This window comes from Humulus lupulus, chromosome 7 (genome assembly GCF_963169125.1).
Source record: "Humulus lupulus chromosome 7, drHumLupu1.1, whole genome shotgun sequence".
Classification (NCBI taxonomy): domain Eukaryota; kingdom Viridiplantae; phylum Streptophyta; class Magnoliopsida; order Rosales; family Cannabaceae; genus Humulus; species Humulus lupulus.
The window spans coordinates 93,787,632-93,812,410 of NC_084799.1; the positions used below are offsets into that span (position 1 = coordinate 93,787,632).

At 30.6% G+C, this 24,779-nt stretch overlaps 1 protein-coding gene and 1 non-coding gene across 2 annotated transcripts; one reads left to right on the plus strand and one right to left on the minus strand.

Annotated features, from left to right (window-relative positions):
• The first annotated feature begins 6,614 nt into the window (after positions 1 to 6,614).
• Positions 6,615 to 7,430, plus strand: LOC133788463 (histone H4). Its single transcript, XM_062225952.1, has 2 exons — positions 6,615 to 6,769; positions 6,869 to 7,430. The coding sequence occupies exon 2, from the start codon at positions 6,898 to 6,900 to the stop codon at positions 7,207 to 7,209; it is 312 nt and encodes a 103-aa protein (XP_062081936.1). The 5' UTR covers positions 6,615 to 6,769; positions 6,869 to 6,897; the 3' UTR covers positions 7,210 to 7,430.
• A 7,043-nt stretch (positions 7,431 to 14,473) lies between these two features.
• Positions 14,474 to 14,580, minus strand: LOC133793309 (small nucleolar RNA R71). The gene has a single exon (XR_009874759.1). It is a non-coding gene; the product is annotated as a small nucleolar RNA R71 (small nucleolar RNA).
• Positions 14,581 to 24,779: the final 10,199 nt, after the last annotated feature.

Here is a 24,779-nt window from a genome sequence, read left to right on the forward strand (position 1 = left end):
AGTATGTCGTTTCCACTACAAAGGCCCCCAATCTTCCGTACAAGGTCCAAAAAAAAGGAATTTAAACCTTCATTTTATTAATTGTTATTAATAGATAGGCCCACTATAGTCATGCAAAGCAAATGGGCATTCGCAAGTGGAATCACCCACAAGAGAGGAATTTAAGCTTTACATTTTCTAATGGGCCCAAATAAAACCTATCATTTTATGAATATTTTATTTGGCAAAAAATCTATATATCTAACAAACATATGTGTCACTATATGCATCTAAGCCCAATTGCAAAAATATCACATATAGTGCAAACAGACATGTTATAATTAATGAGCCTAATCATGTTACTATATGAGCAAGTCTATGAATTTATGCAAAAATACCACAATTTATTTCATTTGCAAAAATACCACAATTAATTTTCTAGGATTTATCAAAAAATTCGAATTAATTAAATTTTTACAAAAAAAAATTAATTTAAATGAAATTTATCAACAATTAACAATAGTTAATTTACATTTCATTTATCAACAATCAACTTGGTTTAGGTTAATTTGAAAAAAAAAATCAATTTAATTTAAATAGGATTTATCAACAATTAACCAAAGTTAATTTAAATCTCATTTATTAAAAAAATATATTTTATTAATTGGTTGAAAAAAATGATATTTTTCAAAATTTAACTAATTTTAAACTTTAAAATCAATATCTTAACTGTTTTTCAAAAAATATTATGTGTTGTTACAACTAGGGGTGGCAATTCGTGTAAACGTGTCAGATTCATGTCAACACGATTATGACACGACACGATTAAGGTAAACACGAACACGACACGATTATTAAACGTGTCAAAAATACGAACACAAACACGACACGATTATTAAACTGGTCAACACGACACGAACACGATAACACGATTATGACACGATTAATCATAATTATACAAAAAAAATCATAAAACCTATGTAAAGTATTCGTGTTATCGTGTCTGACACGATTATGACACGACACGATTATTAAATGAGTCAACATGATTATGACACGACACGATTAAGGTAAACACGAACACGACACGATTATTAAACGTGTCAAAAACTCAAACTCAAACACGAACACGACACGATTATTAAACGTGTCGTGTTCGTGTTTACCTTAATCGTGTCGTGTCGTGTCGTGTCGTGTCGTGTCGTGTCGTGTCGTGTCGTGTCGTGACCCAAATTGCCACCCCTAGTTACAACCATAAGCTAATATTTTAACCATTAAAAAATATATATTAATAGTTATAACAATCCTAAAATATCTCAAAACAGTTAAACAAATTCAAATATCTATAAAAATATCTAACTAACAAATTTCAAATAATTTAAATATTAAAAAACTGTAGAATAAACATATATTTATATTTTCAAATAAAGATTTAATAAAAACATCAAGTATTTAAAAGAAAATATCTTAAATATCTCATATCTTAATTATAATATTTTAATATATTAAAAGATTTAAAATTAAGTTGTTACTCTATTTTTAAATTTGAATTTGAATATTTGTAGTTTATATCTAATTATTTAAATCTCAACAAACAAAAATATCTTATTTTAAAAAATATTTTTAAATGCAAAAACAAATATGATATTTTTGGCTTTGATTATAAATAATCAATTTTCACATTTTTATTTCTTTAATTTAAAAACAAAAAAAAAACAAATTGGGATGAACAGTACCCGGGTACTGTTCACAGTGGCTGCTGGCTGGTGACGCGCGCGCACAGGAGGGGGGACTCCGAGGGACGCGCGCAGGCTGATGGGGCAGCGCGCAAAGGAGTGCTGGCAGCCAGGCCAAAAAAAATTTCAAAATTTTTTTTTGTGCAATTTTTCAAACAAAAAATGTTTTCTAATTAATTTTTACTATGTTTTACACAAAATAAAGCATATATAAAAATTAATGGCATAGAAAACACAAAAAAATAACCTAAAAATTGCTAATAATCACATAGAATTCAATATGCTTCATAAAATCATGATATCCATCCAATTACTCAACACATCAAATAATTCAATTTTTAACATGTTCATGCATGAAAATAAAAATTACCAAAGGCTCTGAGGCCAGTTGTTAGGAAATTTATACAAGATCTTTATTTATTTTCATGTAGATCTAATATTAAACAAATTAATATGAGATAACCTAGAACATGTTTCTAAAATTGAATTCAATGAGAAATAATGATAAGAATACTTATATTATACGCAGCGGAATGAATGAGTCATTTCTTCAGTTCCTCTAACTGTTGTATCCTTTCTGTCGTAGAGTATTACCAAGAAACTGAACCGATCTTTAATTTATTTCACAGTCTTCCAAAGTATCCTTAGAATCACCTAGACTAAAGTGGACAATTCTCAACACATGAGATAGATACAGAGACAAGAAGAGAAAAGAACAATAAGGCTTAAAAAATTACTTATGTTTAGAGAGAATCTAAAACCTATCAGAAAACCAATGTATGCCATCTGAAATCTTGTGTTTTCAACTCTCACTTAACATTCATTTTATAGACTCAATAATGTCATTTATTTAATTAAAAAAATCAATAAAATAATAGCCAATTAACAGCCCTAGGTCGAAATTATCATGGGCTTTAGGCCCGTGAAATCTCCCTTTTGATTATAAGCCCGTTGGATTTAAAATCAAGGCATGTATTATTTTCTATTGATTTAATTAATTAAATAATTATTTAAATTCTTTATCAAATTAATTATTTATAATTTGAACCTTGATTTAAACTTATTTTTTTGTTAGATACTAATTTATCTTGATTAATAAATTTGCCATACTTTCTCTTTTCTTCTCTAAATTACATAACTCTGTGAAACTATCCAAAATTGACTTGGTCAACTTTGATAATTTTAATAGATAATTAAATCAATTAATTGAGACTATCTAGATGATTTTATCCAAGGTATAGTGGGGACCATGGGCCTATGAAATCAAACTCCAATAAGTTATCATAAATTTAACAAATAAATTTACTAACTTATTAATTCCTCGTGACTCCACTAAAGACTCAGAATTGCACTCTTGAATTCATAGAACGCTCTATAAGCAATATAGATACACTATTAATTATCCATTCTTACAACCATAATTGTCACTCAATCCTCTATAGATGGTCTACAATGAGATGGGACTAAAATACCGTTTCACCCCTCATGTATTTTATCCTTAAAATACTTATTTCCTTGTAAATGATATTTCAGTAAACTAATATTAATTACTGAAATGAGATCTCTATCATTTAGCACCTTGAACCAAACTAAAAGGAAACCATCATAATACTACTTCATCAGAAGCTATAGATGTTCATATCTATGATTAACACTCCCACTCAATTATACTACCGAGTTCCCAAGATGTAAGTATGGGCTAGTCCGTATGGTAAGTTGGTAATGAGCAAGTCAAAGAACTCAAATAATATAATCAGTTAGGATACTAACCACTCGGAATTGAGATTGAATTGACCCATGGTCAACTATATGATATGACTAGAATAGATAATAACGGTATGTTTACTTATCCTATCAACTGTCAATATCGGTCCAGTCCGATGTAACAAATACATCCGATCTTATCTACTTTACTAATGTTCTGGAAAGAACATAGCACCACAATGTGTAAGTAGATCATATCGTAGATTGACAAGTAAGTGTAAATCTTCTGCATTGACTAATCTTATGACTAACTTATTTTGAACATATAATCATATTTATATTCCATTGTGATTACGTCACTATAAATATGATTAGCTATATGCTCGGGATTTAATAGAAGTTTATATTAAACAAATAATCATGAAAATAAAATATATGAGCAAAGTGATTGACCAAGTCAAAAAATGATTTCTATTCTTTTATTGATAATAAATAAGATTACAAAGAAATTGAGTTTTAATTAAGTCATAAAACCCTAACACAACTGTAAAGCAATAGATGAATGATACAAGACTGAAGACATTTCATTAACTCCAGATTAAATAGCTCAAGACTATGTCATCGAGTTGGGATATCATGAGATCCTCCAGATTGCCCTGAATGTCCGCGATAGAGATCGAATAACACAACGTCTAGATCGCCCCCGTCAGTCTTCGATCATTACTTGGGTTAAATCGCCTTGGCGTATAACCTCTAGTCCAAGGAATAAACTTAACTCGAGGCATAAGGGTCACAAACTCGAAGATTCGTTATACACAATTAATACTTGTAATCGTTATCTAATAAATGCTCGATATCAAGGGAATTAACATATTTAAGGAATTATGTATTTGAGAAGTTGCCCATTCTTGTAAGTTACCAAATATTGTATGGTTACCCAAAATTTTCCATCAACCTCCTACAAATACAGAGGGAATTGACAGTAAAAGGAACCGAATTATGTATGCAAAAACTCTGCAGAAATTATCTTAAAAAATTTCTCCAAAATTTCATAAACAGAATAATATAGACTCATGGACTAGGTGGATTTTAACCATCGAACCACGTAAAATTTGTAGTGTTCTAATTTTACGGTTTACAAAAGCCTAATCTCTCTTATTCAGATTTCTTAATTTATTGTTGGCGAGAAACCGCATCAACACTATTGGTTAGACTTAATGACGGTGCCTACACTATAAATAAGGGTTATTAGAGTAGAAAAGTCTTGATCACACTTTTCAACTCTCTCTCTAACCTCTCTCTCTCTAACTATCAAATATCATAAGTTTTCTCCAAGATACTCATCAAGCATTACTTGACTTGCATGAGTTTCAAGGCTTGTTAAATCCCAAATCTCATTCTAATTTGGAGATACTTCAAGTAACTAAAGGAATGCTTAGAGTAGAGATTTTGAACATCGATACTAATTCGTGTATAAGCCTTAGATATTCCCCAAATTTGAAGATTTAAGTGCTCAAAGCAAATGTTGTATCTCTCTAACACTTAACCTTGTAATTGTGTTATTCCATTGCGTTTTACTCCTTTAATTGTGTTCATTATTATTAATTTTGATGATTAAATGATTCTAAATCTATGTTATAATCATTTAAACATATAATATTTAATTATCAAGATTCACATTTATATTTTGAATTAGGTTCTTGATTAGCATCTATGGTTTAAAATATTGAATTATTCTCATTATTCATTGTTGTTTTAGAAAGTATAAATCCTTTACATCCCCAACAGTAACCAATTATGACTTTCTTAGTTTCACAGTGGTAACCGGTATGAACTCTAAAACCAAAAAAAAAAAAATTCAGAGACTTTTAACCGGATATTATAGCAAGATTTTAAGATTTTTTAAAAAAAAAATTTCATAATCAAATTCAACCTACAAATTGATTGTTGGTCTCGATTCTTTTTAGATGGACTAGTACTCATATTAGGTAACATAAAATCAATTATTCAAGTTATGTTTAAAGCAAAAAAAAAAAGAAAAAGAGAATATATATATATATATAGGATTTTTCTATGGTGCATACCCTTATGTTTTTTTATAACTGTGTATAATATCCTTATTTAAAATATCTACCAAGTTTTCAGAAAATTTCGAATAATTTACAGTACAAAAAACTAAATTCAAATATATTACTTTCCACACGCATAAAAAAAACAGTCACACGTGCAACAAATTTTTGACCCTCATTTTTGACACTGTAAATAATTTGAAATTTTTAAAAAATTTGCAGGATACTCTAAACAACTACAATATGCATAATCATAAAAAAAATTATGTCGAAAATACTTTACGAGCTGAAAACAGAAGGGTATGCACCGATGCATACATTTTTGGGTATGCACATGAGAATTCTATATATATACATATAAAGCTGACTAATGATATGTGCACCTAAACATTAACATAGTGGTGTGACAATTTTTTTCAATTAATCACATTTATCTAAGTTGGAACCCACTATTTTAAAAAATAGTGTCACGTCGATATCATTATTCATACAAATCTTGTCATTCTATTCTTTTTATTAACATTCTTTTATTAGTTTCTATACACAAGAAATATATAGGCATTAATTATAAAATAAAGAAACTATAATGATTTACTAAGACCTGCATTAACAATGAATATATATACATCCAATTCCAAACTATCTTCTCCATTAACTACACATGATATTATTTTCCCTACCCAACTTGAAGCTCGAAAGAGAGTTCTAGAGTAACGTTTGTAAAGCTGCAAATAGAGCAGTACATGGATGAGCTAAATTTGTTCATAGCGTAGATAATGATAACATTTAGAGGATTTTTTTTTTCTTCAATTGAATTTGTTATTGTAAATGATGTTTGTCATTAATAATATCAGATTTTCTAAAAAAAAAAAATTATGTGGAGAGTTTGAAACGTTGTTTGGATCGGACAAATATTGGTCTAAATGGGCCTTAGAAAAGCGCCAACTGTCCCGCTCAAACTTTAACTTCCCAAAATCCAAACCAAACCACACTCCCGAATTTTCATTCCCTCCCAAAAGAGAAACACAATCAAGCGCGAAAATCCACCATCCACCATATCCACGTCATCGATCCGCACCTACACTACTATCCATCTTGACCGTCAATTCAAAGCCATCCACGGTCTAAACGCCTTCTGAAAACCTTTCAACGGATCCCGGACCATTTCCCAAACTCAAAACCACTCCTACAAATAACAACAAATTGTACCAAACTCAAATACAGTTACCAAATGCTCTGAGTTCGTTCCTGGTGGAAGCTTTCCCATTACGAGAGTTACAGGTCCTTCCCTCTTCTAAACTTTGTTACAATTTGGGTCTCTACTTGATTCATTTTCAATTCGGCTCTTTCTGATCTGTTTTGATTCAATCTTGGTTACAGATTCTTGAGTTTTCAGATCGTCTTCAACAATGTCGGGCCGTGGAAAGGGAGGCAAGGGTTTGGGCAAGGGAGGTGCCAAGCGACACCGCAAAGTGCTCCGTGATAACATCCAGGGAATCACGAAGCCTGCTATTAGGCGTTTGGCTCGTAGAGGTGGTGTGAAGCGTATCAGTGGTCTCATCTATGAAGAGACCCGTGGAGTACTCAAGATCTTCTTGGAGAATGTCATTCGTGATGCTGTGACTTACACTGAGCACGCCAGGAGGAAGACGGTGACGGCCATGGATGTTGTTTACGCTTTGAAGAGACAGGGCAGGACTCTTTACGGTTTTGGAGGTTAAGCCTTTCAATGTTAAAATTAAAGTCTTGCTGTCAAGAAAGATTTGGGGTTTTTGGGAGAAGGTTGGACGGTGTTTTGTGGTGGTATCATTAGAATGTTAGGTTTTGTATTTGTAATTATTAGTTCTTGTGGTTTCGTGCTAGTACTTGGTTGCATTATGTTGTCAAATTCAATCTCCAATGACAATTCTGTTTGAATCCAATGAATCATATTTTCCAGCAATCTTCTCTAGTTGTGCTTTTGATTTTGACCTAGATTCGTAGGCTATTTTTGGCACCACGCTTCGTTTTGGTAAAGGGGATAAGTGTAAGTTTGAGTTTGAGCAAAGAGGATTTTTTATTTTTTTATTCAATTTTTGAATTTGAGCGAAAACATAAAATAAGATCCAATTATGAAAAATTATCATATTTCTTTAAAGTATCAAATTTGCATTAGTATATTGCCAGAGTATAATTGTCTTTTTAAAATAATAATGATTTGGATATGCAAGCTCATATCTAATGTTATAGAATAAAAGGAAAAGTAATTTTGTTTTTGTTGTGTGGGAAAATGGAATCAATTCTTTAACGTTCTTAATTATATTTTATTTTTTACGTCAAAAAATTACTATCTGTCTGGTTGGATCCAATTTTCCTCCATATAAATTGAAAGTGAATTTATAAAGGGAAGAAAAATATTTGCAATTAATACGTTAGATTTTAAAAGAATAAATAAAAATAAGCCCCTTTAAAATAAGCGAAACTTACAACTATATTTACTGGTAGAAAGTTGTATACACAGGAGATGTTAATCCGAAAAAGTAACTCAGTTGACAAATAATTCTACATTGATCGGTTATATACTCCAAGCTTGCTACACTAAATAAAAACAAATAAATGAATTTTTGATTTTCAATAAAATATAATTACTAACATTAATAAAAAAAAATTGTAAATATATAATGATATGAATTTAAATATATTAATTAAATAATTTTTTATGAAATTCGTTATATTTTAAAAAAAACCATTTAATGATAATAAATATTTTCTTATATATAAAGTAATAAAAACTTTGTAAGATAATAATTAAAAAAATCATTAAAATGGAAATAAGTTGTAACAAAAAATAAATATAACAAAGTGAATGGAAAATCAAATTATAAATAAGTAGTTACAAAAATATGAAAAAGCAATAACATAATTGTTGATAGTAAATCCTATAAAATTTTGAAAGTATTACTAACCTAAATTTACAAAATTGATAGTAATTAATCTTGTAATTGAGCAATATATTTATAACACATGTCACAAAATTATTAGTGATTACTTCAATAACCCTTTAAAATAATTAATAACTCGTGTTTACAAAATTGTTAGCAACTAATCTAATCATAATTAACATTTTAGTAATCATTTGGTAATTCATCATTACAAGCTTAACTCATTGTTACAAACTTATAATTAATTGTTACGAAATTGGAAACTCGTTATTAATTTGGAACTTATTTTTACGACCTCATAACTCATTGTTATAATATTAGTAACTCTTCCTTGTAAAAATATTTAAATTATATAAAGTTTATAGTAATACTTTTCTGTGTAGTTACAAAATTGTAACCAAAGTTTACAGAAAAATATTTACTTTTCCATATTGTTACAATATTGTAACCAAAAGTTACGAAAATCCTAATAGTTATATAAAACAACTTAAACAATATGATTGAATATCCAAAAGTTTACAAATTCAATCAAATCCAATTGTAATTGAATATCCAATTTTTTATTATTGGATTGATTCGGGGTAATTGGATTGGTTTGGATCTTGAGCAACCCTAAACAATATGATAGAGAAATGCTAAATAAGAACTTACATGTTACAAACATGTAACAAGCTTTTACAGACAACGACAACTATGAATTTACATGTTACAAACCTGTAACATGCTTTTACAGATGCGTAAACCAATTACATAAAAACATTTTTGTAAACAATATTTATAAATATATAACCAAGTTTTACAGATTTGTAACACAAGTTTTATATTTTTGTAGACAACATTTATAGAATAATTCCTTACTAATTTTTTTTTAATTTTGTAACAATGGTTTACATAACTAATTTTATAACTAAAAAAATTATATTTGTGACTAATATTTTCAAAAAGTAAGTTGTAAATTTAGTTAACCTATTTGTAACAAAAATATATAAAACTAAGTTTGTAACTAAAATAATATTATAATTAGTATATACAAAAATGTTAAATTGCATTGAACAAGGAACATATATATATATATATATTTTTAAATTGTAACAATTAATAAAAAAATAGATTATATTGATTAAATATATAATATTTTATGTAAGTATTATACTAATAAAGTATAATATTTATTTAATATTAATAATTATATTTTAAATATTTATAAGTAAAATAAATTTATTTGTAATTATTATTATTATTATCATACCAAAAGTATCTATGAACTAATGACTGAAGAGAAAAAGACATAAAAAAACAGTAGTGTAAAAGATGGAAAAAAAAAGAGTAAGATAGGTAGGATATTATCATATATATATGTATAAATATATATTATTTATTTTAAAGTTTATAAGGAGCCAGTTAGCAAACAAAAATTATTTAGTTATAGCTATTTTATAAATATATAGACACTATTTATATATGGATAATATATTAGTTTGAGGATTGGTCTTGGCGCAAATAAATTTTGAGAGAAGAGATGTGTTATACGGCACGTAAGAACAAATTTTACCGTAAAATGTATAATTATTTTAGTTTACCGTAAAAAGCGAATTTTTTTTTAAATTACGGTGCCGGATGTAATTATCCCTTAAAATAATTGATAATTGTAATGTTCTAAAATCTCGAATAAAGTTTAGCTTTTTGATTAAGGGATCAGGAGAGAAATAATTAATTTAATTAAATAATTGATTTAATTATGTATTATATAATTATATTCATGATTATAAGAATTATGTTATTTATTTTATAATATGATTTTATTTGCATGTGTTAGGTGTATTAAACATGTATGTGGACTCATTTTTTATTAGAATGATATTTTTGTAATTTTGGTTTGTTAGGCGTATTTGAATATATATGTGCATATTGATTGAGACCATATTATTATGTGAATATATTTGAGTTATTTGGCACGAGGTAATCTTAGAGAGCAAGTATTTTGGGGAGAAATACCCGGCTTGGGGCGATCCAAGGTGTATTTTGGGTGATTTGGATAGTCACTAAGACTCATTGTAGCGTGAGTCATAATTTGAGAGAAATAGCAATATTCTAGGTTTAGCGGAATTATTTGGGGAGATTTGGGTATAGAGTGGGATTAGAGAGTGAAAATGACATTTTTCCCCTATGGGGTGTTGAGAGAGAAGCAGGTTGAGTGGAGGCATTTTGGTCATATGGGACCGTTCGAAAATAAGGCTAAGGCTGAGTTCATTAACTCAAAAAACACAAACCTCTCCATCTCTCTCACTCTCGTTATCTCTCTAAGCTCGTTAGCATTTTAGAAGGAAACTCGAATTTTAGAGCTCGGATTCAAGCCAGATAAGAATCATAGCGATTCTAGGGAAGAATGGAAGCGTCATAGCCTGGGGATTTAGCTGGAAAATGACTATCAGAAGAGGTAATTCGAGCTTTCGAGTTTTGGTTTATAAGTTTCTTAAGTTTTGCTTGAATTTTGTGATTTTGAGGGTTTTATGATTCGATTTTGAGTTGGGTTTTGCTGCTTGTGACATATTGATGATGTTGTGGGACTCAATTATTGGTTTGGTACTGCTTTGGGGTGAATTTTGAGGGAATTGGCTTGCATAAAGTGTTTGAAAAATTGGGTTCGCAGGGATGCGTTGCGTTCCTCACGAACTCACTTAGTATTCCTTTTAAAGGCTCAATTAGGTCACTTATTTAATTAAAAAATCAATAAAATAATAGATAATATCAACTTTAGGTCGAAATTCTCATGGGCTATAGGTCTGTGAAATTTCTCATTTAATTATAAGCATGTTGGACTTAAATTCAAGGCATGTATTATTTTAACTATTCTATGATATTGTTGTCCCAGTTGGTGAGAGTAAAAAAAATATCATTAGTTAAATAGAGTCGTAAACTCATTTAATAATGAACACCATTCTTAACAACCTACTATTCGATCAAAATAAGAAAACAAAATTTCTTATTTTATGAGCTAGACCCACGGTTTCGATAATCATAGATTTAGTCATAGCAGTCACCGCAGATGTGAGTCTATTAGAATTTGATCTATAATTATCTATCTTTTGAAATCTAACATTGTCAAAATAACTAATGAACACCTTTCGTAGGGGGACGAATCGAAGCGTCTCGAGGCCCATTAAGCTATTGACCTTGTTAAACTAATGGTGGAGATCGAATATAATTCTTAAAAAAATCTCATTTTTAATTAAAAATAGTATTTTTATTATTAATTTTCGAAAATTAATTACTGTGGTTCTCCAAAAAATTGTAAAATTAAAATTTTCAAACTAAAGTCCTACAATTTTCTATTAATTCTAAAGTGTCACATTGAAACAAATTCAATTAAATTAGAATAAATTTTGTGACAGAATCCCGTGATCCGTAGGGGGAAAGACTAGATAAAAGTTGTGTAATCCCACATCGCCTGGGGAAGGTCAAGTGTGATGATTCTAAAACTGTGTAGCTATGAGACTACATAGTTGAAGAGTGCTTAAATAGATTGATGGGTACTGCCTATGCCAACAAGATGCATCTTTTTTTTGGTAGCCCATCACTTGAGAACTTCAAAGTTAAGCGTGCTTGACCTGAAGTAATCTCATGATGGGTGACCTCCTGGGAAGTTTTCCCAGGTTGCGTGCGAGTGAGGACAAAGCACGCTGGAAAGAATCATGTTGATTTGCAGGGCCAGTCGTCATTCCAGTAAGCAGCCATAGTGACGTGGGGCGTTACAAATTTTTTGCTAATCAATATTTAGGTTTAACTATTATAATGAACCTATACAATTAAGTCAAACTCAGAAAAATGGGCCTTAACAATTGAGCTTGTATGGAGGAGGGTGTTAGGTTCATTTTAGATTTGTTTAAGAGATTGTTTTATGTTATGTTTTTAGTTATTTAGGATGGTTTTGTCCAGATTTACGCTTGTTTTCTTCTTATTTCAGGTTTTAAGAGTCAAGTACATAATATGGAGTGAAATGAGAAGAAACATGTTAAATATGATGAATAAGATGGATTTAGTGTTGATTGTGAAGTTTCAAGACATTATGTGTGGAAAATACTACATTGAAGTTACTCAACACACGTAGTTTATGCTCTGTAACGCAAGTCTGAAACTTTAAGCCGCATTTTGACCATGACTTCTTCACTTTCGGGAACACTTATAGAAATAAAATTTGTAGATATTTCTCTTAGCTTTCCATAGATTTTTGAATAATTCGATTCACAGTTATATCGAGGGAGTTATGATTAAAATACGATGAGCTGACACTGTAGGCTGTTCGAAATGAGTTTCAGTTTTATTTTGTACAATTAGCGCCCCTGTGCTATCGAATTCAGAGAGCACAGTTCCAGAAAGTGTGAAATAGCGTTCTTGCGCCACAGTGAAGCGCCCTTGCGCTTAAGAGTTCCAGAGAGCATGTTTTTGTGATTTTCCAAGCGCCCCTGCACTATTGTTCGTACGAACGTTGAAAACAAGCATTTTGAGTGGGGTAAAAATGTCTTTTCATAAAAAGTCATTAGGATTTTTTATAAAGGAGGACATAGTGCGATTTTGAGTCTGGTTTTTATTAGAGGAGGCAAAGAGAACATTTTGGGAGCAATTTTAGAGATTGAATCTACAGTTCTTTTTCTTTTTCTCTAATTTTCTTTATGTTAAACTCTAGTATTACTGATTTCTTTTCCATGTTGATGAACTAATTTTATTCTTAGGGTTTTTAATTGAATCTCTTGAAACTTTACTATGATTTAATGCAAAGTTTATATTTCTTTCTTCATCTTTAAGATCCTTTCAATTTGTGTTTATTATATGTGATTGATTGGCCATCTTTTACATAATCCATATGAGTTTGAGTCAAAATCTGAAATGTGAGATTTAAACATGCTATAATTGATTGGACATAAATTTAAATATTGAACGAAATTATCAATATAATTTATGTCGTTTTTGAGTTTTTGATCTTAATGCTTCTTATATGTGAGTTTATCATAGAAATATAATAAATTCATATTTAGGTCGAATTTTATATATCTTAATCTGAATATAAAATGTTTTTGTGAGCTTGTTATCTTAATAAGAAGAGTGATTTTGAAATCTAGAAATAATGAAATAGTAGAGTGGATAGAAGAGGAGATTAAATTCCCTAATTCGCTATTTATTGAATTAATTTTCTTTTGTTTCTTTAATTTCAGTGTTAACATTTTGTTATTTTTGTTTATGTTCTTTTAAATTCAAAAAAAAAAAAAAATCACCTTTTTGTTAACCAAATAGAGATTATAAATTAATTTTTGGTAATTGATAATTCAGTCTTCGTGGGTCGATAATCGATATTACCGAATATTACTACATTGCCATTGCATATACTTGCGTTGCTTAAATTTCACAAGTTTTTTGGCACCGTTGCCGGGGACTGAAATATTATCAATATCAAAATAGTTAATTTTATTTCTAATTTGGTTTGTGTGCGTTTTGTGATCTCCATTTCAGGTACCATTATTATATGCACAGTAGAAGGGGAGCTAACAATTTAGTTCCTATAAATCTTGAGATAGAGAAAACTTGCAAGCAGAACCGAAGAAAGAAATTAGTATGGATGATGTTAGAAATCAGTATGGGTGATGTTAGGGATGATGGACCTAATGTTAATGCAGGTGCTAATGCCGTTCAGGGCCAAAATGCACGAACACTTAGAGACTATGTACTCCCTACTGTTATAGGAGTACATTCGTGCATTAGATCACCGGTAGTTGCTGCAAACAGTTTTGAAATAAAGCCTGCAATCATACAAATGGTCCAGTCCACAGTTCAGTTTGGTGGACTCCCCTCAGAAGATCCTCATAGCCACATAGCTAATTTTATGGAGCTATGTGAAACGTTCAAGTATAATGGGGTGAACGACGATGCAATTAGGTTGAGGCTATTCCCATTTTCACTGCGGGATAGAGCTAAAAGTTGGTTGAACTCCCTTTAATCCAATTCTATAAATACTTGGGAGGATTTGGCTCAGAAATTCCTTGCCAAGTTCTTTCCTCCATCAAATGCTGCTAAATTAAGGGGAGAGATCAATAGTTTTTACCTGATTGAAGGGGAATCTATATATGACTCTTGGGAGAGGTTCAAGGAATTGTTTAGAAGTTGTTTTCATCACGACATTGAAAGGTGGATGTTGGTCCACAACTTTTACAATGGATTGTGCGGTACTACTCGCACCATAATTGATGCCGCAGCTGGATGGACATTTATGAGTAAAAGTGCCAACGAGGCATATGAGTTGTTCCAAGATATGGCTACAAAAAACCATCAATGGTGTGATGAGGGTGCAACTAGTAATAGAAAGGTAGTTGGGGTTCATGAATTAGATGCAATCACTGCTTTGATTGCTCAAGTTGCGACATTGACTAAGCGATTGCAGCAGAATACAATATAAACCAATGCCATTCAGTTACAGACAGGGTGTGAATTTTGTGGTGGTCCTCACCAATTTGAGTAGTGTATGACAACAAAGTTCAATAACACCATCCCTGTGGAGCAAGTCAACATGATGAGTAATTTTAATAGGCAAGCCAACAATCCTTTCTCCAATTCATTTAATCCAGGGTGGAGAAATCACCCTAATTTTTTATGGAGAAATAATCAGGGCCAGCTACTTCAATTCCAACCTCAATCTCAGCAGATCATGCCTCAACCTACAACGCCACCACCTAGGCCACCAGTTCCCGAAGAGAAGCCAAATGAATTACAAGCTGCACTGTTGACCTTGACCAACTCCCAAGCCCAGTTTATGAATGAAACTCGGTCATCCATTAGAAATCTCGAAATGCAAGTGGGTCAATTGGCAATTTTTTTACAAAGCAAACCTCAAGGAAATTTTCCAAGTAATACTGAGGTGAATCGAGCAGTGCAATGTGATCTCCTTAAGAGCAGGTAAGGAGTTGGAAGAGTCAGTTGAGAAGTCTGCTAGTCTTCCACCGAAATAGATTCTGAGAAAGAGGGTAAGGTAGAAGAAAAGGTTACTGAGAACCTTGAGAAGAAAAAGTCACCAGTGAGTTTTGAGCACCACATAAAAATTCCATTTCCACAGAGGCTCCGGAAAAACAATCTTGACAAGTAGTTTGTTAAATTTTTAAAAGATTTTTGAAAGCTTCACATAAATATTCCATTTGTTGAGGCGCTTGAGTAGATGCAAACTTACCTTAAATTCTTGAAGGAAATTTTATCAAAGAAAAGGAAGTTGGAGGAATACGAGACATTTGCGCTTACTGAGGAGTGCAGTGCAATATTGCAAAAGAAATTACCGCCAAAGCTTAAAGATCTTGGTAGTTTCACTATTCCATGCTCTATAGGAGGTTTAGTGGTGACAACGGATTTATGTGATTTAGGGGCTAGTGTGAAACTAATGCCTCTATCAATCTTCCACAAGTTGAAACTGGGAGAAGCTCACCCTACTACTATGTCCCTACAAATGGCAGATCGTTCACTTAAACATCCTCGGGGAGTGATTGAGGATGTATTGGTGAAAGTGGACAAATTCATCTTTCCTGCAGACTTTATTATTCTTGATATGGAGGAAGATGAAAATTTTCCAATTATTCTTGGGAGGCCATTTTTAGCTACCGGAAGAGCGCTAATTTATGTACAAAAATGGGAGTTGAAGCTGCAAGTTCAACAAGATGAGATAACATTTAATGTTTTTGTAGCAACTGAAATTCCAACATGTTGTAGAGTGGATGTGATAACAGGAGGTGGTAGAAAGGTGGAAGTTACCAAGAGAAAGGCCATTGCTGAAGTTGGTAGTCGAACAGTGTGTCATCGTTTGAAAAAGTTTGTTAGTGGGAAAGCTCAACTGTTACATGAGTGGTGGAAAGTCCCACCAATTTGCAATATCAAGAAACGAGTGTCTTCTTATGACGCTATGGCTCTCAAGGACTTGAGAGGTGGCTTGGATCCGAGTTGAATTTAATAAAAGGGCCAACGTCCGGCTAAATGACGTTAACGACAACGCATTCAGGAGGCATTCTAATGGTTAGTTTGAATTTTTCTTTAGTTTTTATTTTTATTTTTGAACAATTTGAATTTTTGGGAAATATTTGTTTGTTGTTTTTATTTGCTTAGTTTTTAGGTTCAATCTTTATACTGTAATTTTTCTTCTATTTTTAAATCGTGAAAAACGTGAAAAAAATAGAAGAATTTTGCTCCAGGGGAAAGTGCCTAGGCGCTGTGTAAGAAGTGCCCCTGTGCTGGCAAAGTCAGAGAGTCTCAGCCACCTCCACCGCCACCACCCTTTTGATGTGCATTTGCTTCTCGGTAAGTCTTCTTCACTTTGCTTTTATATTGAACATTGTGGACAATGTTCATATTAAGTTTGGGGGAGGAGATTTACTTTTGTTTTTTTATATATTGAGTAGTTTGTTTTAGTTGTTTTTGTGTATTGTATCCGGTTAGTCTTTTATTTTGTGTTGTTGTGTCTAGGATGTTTAGAGTATCATGTTTTTTGAATCAAGTTGACTATGATAAGCCGATGAGAATAATTGAATGAATTGTTTGTATAGTTTGACGAAAAAAAAGCCATTTAAATCCGTGTACTTGATTTGAATTTTTCTTGGGTCCTTATAAATATTTGAGAGCTTAATCATGATTTGTGAATAAATTCCTTGTGTTTGAAATGTATTTATGATCGCTGTATTTTGTTTGTGAAAAGTTGTACAAATATCTTAGAACTTGCTTGCTTGCTATTTGAGACGAAATCCTAGATGATGCGTGTTTAGGAAGATGATTTAGGCAATTTTCTTTGGAACGTTTGAGTCTTTCAAGGCAACCTTTATTAATTAATCCCTAGTTACCCATTTTGAGCTTAATGAGATTCTTTTTATTGTTTGACAGCAATGTTGAGCCTATTTGAACCCTTTAAAATTTCCTTTTATTTGAATGTACCATGAGCATATAAAAATGATTTGGGTGATTGATTTGTAATGGGGTATGTATTTGAAAGGGCTGTCAATAGAAAATTATGCAGATTGAGAGAAAAAGAAAAGAAAAATAAGAAAATGAACTACACTCCAATTGAAAATACAAAGAAATAAGTTTGGGGGAGTGTAGTATCATTAGAAAAATAAAATAAAATTATGTGTATGAATATTCTCTCAAAACAAGAAAGAATGGGAAAGTTGGGAATGTTTATGAGTTTGTAATTTTATTATAAGATTGGTTTGTTTGGTTTGTATGCTTATGGTAATTTTGAGCCTAAATTGACATTTTATCTACCTTTACCTAAGCCGTTCATTATAAGCTTTAAAAGTCTTCTTGATTCTTGAGCATGTATTGTCTACATTAGTGGAGAGTAGCAAGTAATGCAAGCATATGAGATGATAAAATTGGTTGTGTGATATGAATTCAATGTGTATAAAGTAATTCAAATGCAAGTTATTTATTGATGATGGTTAGGAGAGCTTTTCTTTGTTTTAGCCTGGGTAAGTTGGGGAAATATTTTGGTTGAAAATCTAGATTTATGTTATGATTGAGTCTCTAAAAGCTATATGAACATGACATTTATAATTTTGAGGCATGATTTGTTGTTGTTAACTTGACACGTCGTTGTTTGTTTGTCTTATGTTTTGAGTATTGTTTAGTTCTTCTTTACTCGAGGGCGAGTAAATGTTAAGTTATTCTCTAATTTTCTTTATGTTAAACTCTAGTATTATGAATTTCTTTGCTATGTTGATGAACTAATTTTATTATTAGGGGGTGTTTGGTATGAGGTTTGGGTTTGTGGGAGTAGAGTTAGAGGGGGTTTAGATTAAGGGAATGTGAAACTCAAGTGTTCAAAGGGGTTTAGATTACCCTTAATTCAAGCTAAAATATGGCAGCCACTTGAATACACAAAACCCCAAGCCATCAAAAATAAATTTACCAAACATGGGATAGATTTGACATTCCCATTCCCACCAAACCAAACCCCCATACCAAACATCCACTTAGGATTTTTAGTTGAATCTCTTGAAACTTTACTATGATTTAATGCAAAGTTTATATATATTTCTTCATCTTTAAGATCCTTTCAATTTGTGGTTATTATATGTGATTGATTGTCCATCTTTTACATAATCAATATAAGTTTGAGTCAAAATATGAAAGGTGAGATTTAAACAATCTATAATTGATTGGTCATAAATTTCAATATTGAACGAAAGTATCATTATAATTTAGGGATTATACTTTTTGGACCCTGTGTTTTGTCTCATTACTTGTTTGAACCCTGTGTTTTGACAAATTACTTTTTGAACCCTATGTTTTGTAAAATTGTTAAAATAAAATCCTAAACTCAATTTTGATGAAGAAAAAAATTTAATATAACAACATAGTTTTTAAGCAGAATGATTTTATTTTTGTTCTGAATTGTTAGTTTGGTAAATTATTTGTGATTTTAGTTGAGAAAACATTGACAAAAATCAGGTTTAGGGTTCTATTTTAACCATTTTACAAAACATAGGGTCCAAAAAGTAATTTTTCAAAACACAGGGTCCAAACAGGTAATGAGGCAAAACACATGGTCCAAAAAAATATAAACCCTATAATTTATGTAGTTTTTGATCTTAATGCTTCTTATATGTGACTTTATCATAGAAATATAGAAAATTCATATTTAAGTCGAATTTCATATATCTTAATCTGAATATAAAATGCTTTTGTAAACTTGCTATCTTAATAAGAAGATTGATTGTGAAATCTAGCATTAATGAAATAGTAGAGTGGATAGAAGAGGAGATTAAATTCTCTAATTCGCTATTTATTGAATTAATTTTCATTTGTTTATTTAATTTCAGTGTTAAACTTTTGTTATTTTTGTTTATGTTTATGCTCTTCTAAATTCTAACAAATTTTTTTTTTTGTTAACCAAATAGAGATTAGAAATTAATTATTGGAAATTGATAATTCAGTCTTCGTGGGACGATAATCGGATTTACCGAATATTACTACACTGCGATTACGTATACTTGCGTAGCTTAAATTTCGCAACAGAGGGCTAGGTCTAGTATGTCGTTCCCACTACTAGGGCCCCCAAATTTCCATACAAGGTCCAAAAGACAAGAATTTAAACATTCGCTTTATTAATTGTTATTAATTTATTAGGCCCACGATAGTCATGCAAAGGAAATTAGCATTCACAAGTGGAATCACCCACAAGAGATGAATTTAAACTTTACATTTTCTAGTGGGCCCAAATAAAACCTATCATTTTATGAATGTTTTATTTAGTAAAATACCATATATTATGCAAACATATGGGCCACTATATGCATCTAAGCTCAATTGTAAAAATACCATATATAGTGTAAACATACATGTTATAATTGGATGGTCCTAATCATGTTACTATATGAGCAAGTCTATGAATTTATGCAAAAATACAACAATTTATTTTATTTGTAAGAATAGCACAATTAATTTTATAGAATTTATACAAAATTCGAATTAATTAAATTTTCGCAAAAATAAATAAGTCAATTTAAATGAAATTTATCAACAATCAACTTATTTCAGGTTATTTTGAACAATATTAATTTAATTTAAATATGATTTATCAACAATTAACCTAAAGTTAATTTAAATCCCATTTATTAACAATTCAAAAAAATTAATATTTTGTTAATTTGTTTGAAAAAAGGTGATATTTTTAAAATTGAACCAATTTAAAAATTTTAAAACAAATATTATTAACTGTTTTTTCAAAAAAATATCTTGTGTTGTTACAATTATCAGTAAATATCTTAACCATTTATTAAAAAAATATTAATAGTTATAACAAACCTAAAATATCATAAACAATTAAACAAATTCAAATATCCATAAAAATATCCAGTCAACAAATTTTCAAATTTCAAATAATATAAATATTAAAATATATAGAATAATCAGATATTAATATTTTCAAATAAAAATAACAAGTATTTTAAAAAAATATCTTTAATATCTAATAACTTAATAACTGCATATGCGCACACGTGGTGCGCATTTCGACCAATTTCTTTTAATTTTTTTTTTGTGTAATTTTTCAACCAAAATTGTTTTCTAAATAATTTTTACAATGTTTTACACCAAATAAAGGAATTATAAAAAATTAATTGCATAAAAAACACAACAAAATAACCAAAATATGCTAATAATCACATAAAGTTCAATATGCTTCATAAAAAATATGAAATCCATCAAATTACTCAACACATTAAATAATTCAATTTTACCATGTTCATGCATGAAAATAATAATTTCCAAAGTCTTTGAGGCCAGTAGTTGAGAATATTTATACACGATCTTTATTTATTTTCATGTTAATCATATATTTAACAATTAATATAAGAAAACCTAAAACTTGTTTCTATAATTGAATTTAAACAGAGATAATGATAAGAACACTTACATTCTATGCAGTAGAATGAATAAGTCATTCATTCAGTTTTTCTAACCCTTGTATCCTTTCTGTCGCAGGGTATCACCAAGAAACTGAACCGATCTTCAAATTTCTTCACAATCTTCCATAGTATCCTTAGAATCTCCTAGACTAGAGTGGACAATTCTCAACACATGAGACTGATACAGAGAGAAGAAGAGAAGAGAATATAGAGGCTTAGAAAATGACTTTTGTTGAAGAGAGAGTCTAAAATCCTAAAGCATCAAAACTAGATCTTCTAATAATTTGTTTTCAACTCTCACTTAGCATTTCTCTTAAAGGCTCAATTATGTCACTTATTTAATTAAAAATCAATAAAATAATAGGTAATATCAGCCATTAGGTCGAAATTCTCATGGGATATAGGCCCGTGAAATTTCCCATTTAATTATAAGCCCGCATTATTTTCTATTGATTAATTAATTAAATAATTACTTAAATCCTTTATCAAATTAATTATTTATAATTTGAACCTTGATTTAAACTTATTTATTGATTTAGACACCAATTTTTCTTAATTAATAAATCAGCCCAAAAATCTCTTTTCTTCTCTAAATTGTAAAACTCTATGAAACTATCCGAAATTGACCTGGTCAACTTTGATAATTATAATTGATAATTAAATAAATTAACTGAGACTATCTAGATAATTTTATCCAAGGTACATTGGGGATCATGGGCCTATGAAATCAAGCTCCAATAAGTTATCATAAACTTAACAAATAAATTTACTAACTTATTAATTCCTCGTGACTCCCCTAAAGACTCAGAATTTCACTCTTGAATTCATAGAACACCCTATAAGCAATATAGATACGTTATTATTTATCCATTGTTACAATTATAATTATCACTCTATCCTCTATAGACGGTCTACAATGAGATGTGACTAAAATAACATTTTACCCCTCATTGTATTTTATCCTTAAAGCACTTAGTTCCTTGAAAATGATATTTCAGTAAACTAATATTAATTACTGAAATGAGATCTCTATCATTTACCACCTTGAACCAAACTAAAAGTAAACCATCATTTTACTTCTTCATCAGAAGCTATAGATATTCATACTATGATTAACACTCCCACTCAATTATACTACCGAGTTCCCAAGATGTAAGTATGAGCTAGTCCGTAGGATAAGCTGGTAACGAACAAGTCAAAGAACTCAAATAATACAATCAGTTAGAATACTAACCACTCTAAATTGAGATTGAATTAATCTATGGTCAACTATATGATATCACTAGAATAGATAATAACGGTACATCTTCTTATCTTATCTACTGTCAATATTGGTCCAGTCCGATGTGGAAAATACATCCAATCTTATCTACTTTGATAATGTTTTGGAAAGAACATAATACTGCAAGGTGTAAGTAGATCATATCGTAGATTGGCAAGTCAGTGTAAATCCTGTGCACTGACTAATCTTAGAACTAACTAATTTTTGAACATATAATCATATTTATATAGCACTGTGATTACATCAATATAAATATGATTAGATATATGCTCATGATTTAATAGAAGTTTATATTAAACAAATAATTATGAAAAAAAAACATATGAGCAAAGTGATTGACCAAGTCAAAAATGATTTCTATTCTTTTATTGATAATAAAATGAGATTACAAAGAAAATTGGTTTTAATTAGGTCATTTAACCCCAATAGAGGTATCACAGAGTTGGACATTGAAAACAAGCCAGGCGAGGCACCATATGCCTTGAGGTTCTCAAAAGGGTCACTTGGCTTATGTCTATAGTAATCACTCAAGATGTGATTGTGGGGAGTTATGCACAAAGTATGTTATATATGTTGAGTTTGAATAAATGGAGTTTCACAAGAATATGCAATGAAAGTTCAATGAGCACTCTAGATAAGAAAACTTAGTGATTGAGGGTCAAATAAATGTTGTTGATTGAAGAGTTTTGGAGAAAACTACTTGTAATAAGTAATTGGATATATAAGTCCAAGAATAGAGGGAAACTTTAAGGATGGATTGTGACATAGACCTAAAGTGGCAAACTATTGGAAGTAAGAAAGGGAGTAAGTGTTATAAGAACACTCTAGAAGATTAAGTAATGAAGATCAAAATAGAGAGTGGAGTAACCCGCAAATTGTGAAAGTACGAATCGATGATCATAGGGGGTTGCTATGAGAATTAGCACATATACGTTAATATGTTTTTGATGTTACAAAAGTAATAAAATTTTATGAGTTGTAGAATGCCTGAAGGGGCTGATGAGTAGTTGTGATACTCAGGTAAAAGAAAAAAAACATTGGAGCAATAATGATGTGAATTTCGAGGAAAAAATTCCTTTTTAGAGGGGGATAATTGTAATATCCATCCAAGCATGGCATGGTATTTGGTAATTTAGCTTGCGAGGGCAATTCAATAATTTTACCCTCGAAAGGTGTTTTAGTAATACGGTAAACCATTAGGGGTATTTTTCGTAATTTTATTTGAATACATGTTTATGTGTCTATTTGACCATGTTTATAATTTGAATATGTTATGTGAGCAATTTTTGAAATTGTGTATGTTTATGAATAACAATAATAATTCCTTCAAGTTGTAAGGGCATAAGTGTCACAGAGTATATAATTAAGGGCTTAATAAAGTATAGAGGACTTTCGGGCCATAACCTAATTAAGGAAATTGAAAACTACTATCTTTATGTGAAATTACTAAAAAGACTTGGTCCTCATTATGAGAAAGTTAGAATTGGGGCTAAATTAGTCTTTTCGTTCTAAGTTTAGTATAAGTAGATTAAAAAGAGACTTTGGGTTAAGCGTATCGTAATATGGTTGCCACTTTCTCAAGCAAAGCAAGGAATCCTTTCACTCTCTCATTCAGACCTAGAAGGGTGGTGAATTAGGAATCGACTTTGAGGTAAGATTCAATTACTCTATAGACTATAGGATATGGTTATTATTGTTTTTGAGAATTGGCGGTAGAAGTCATGATTTAATGTTTAGAATTGCATATTAGGGTGTCTATGATTGTGATTCAATGGTAGAAACATGCTAGGAAATAATTTATAGATAATTATTAAGAATTTGGGTTATGGTTAATAGTTGTCTAGAGGTTGAAGATGAAGTTAGGGTTCTTGAACCCTAACCATGCATTTATGATAATTTTGAATGAATGTGTGAATTGATGATAAATTAATGGTTAGATATGCTTAGGAATGTTGTTTTTCGATTATGGAATTATTGCAAGTTGGAATTTGGCTTTAATGATGTTTAAGTTCGTGTTCTTGTGGAAAATATGTTAAAAATCGAATCCTGCGATTTCTGAAATATCATTGAGCGCGACCGCGCTACAAGTCCAGAAAGACAAAGCTTTCTGTGAGCGCAATCGCGCCCAGGCCCTGGCACGACCGCGCTACTTACCTAGAAAGAGGAGTTTGGTTTAGCTTTATGTTTTAGTTTTGATTTTTTGTGTCTCTAATTAGGGGTTCTGTGTAGAATGGTTATGGGGACTTTTGTGAGGACATTTTTGAGTATGAATCAACATTAGGAGGGGCATGGCTGCATTTATAACAAAGTCTTGGTTTGATATGAAAATTAAGATTTTTGTGTTCTATGTTGTGGCTAGGGCTAGGTAAGGGAACTTGAAGGGAATGGAATTATTGTTGTTGCTTGGACTTGAGGTAAGAAGAGTGGACACCTACACGCAGGGTGTATGCTCGACGTACTTAAGAATAGTTCATTTATATGTCGTAAGTATGATTTATGTTTTAAGCTATGCATGTTATGTGTATTTGTGATATGTATGTGTATGTTGTAAGTTTGTGTGACATGATTATGGTATAGTAATTTGTAAGTTTACGTTACGATAAATTGCATGTTTATGATATGTTGAAATCCATGCTTACGTTTATGTGCTCAATTGCACACTT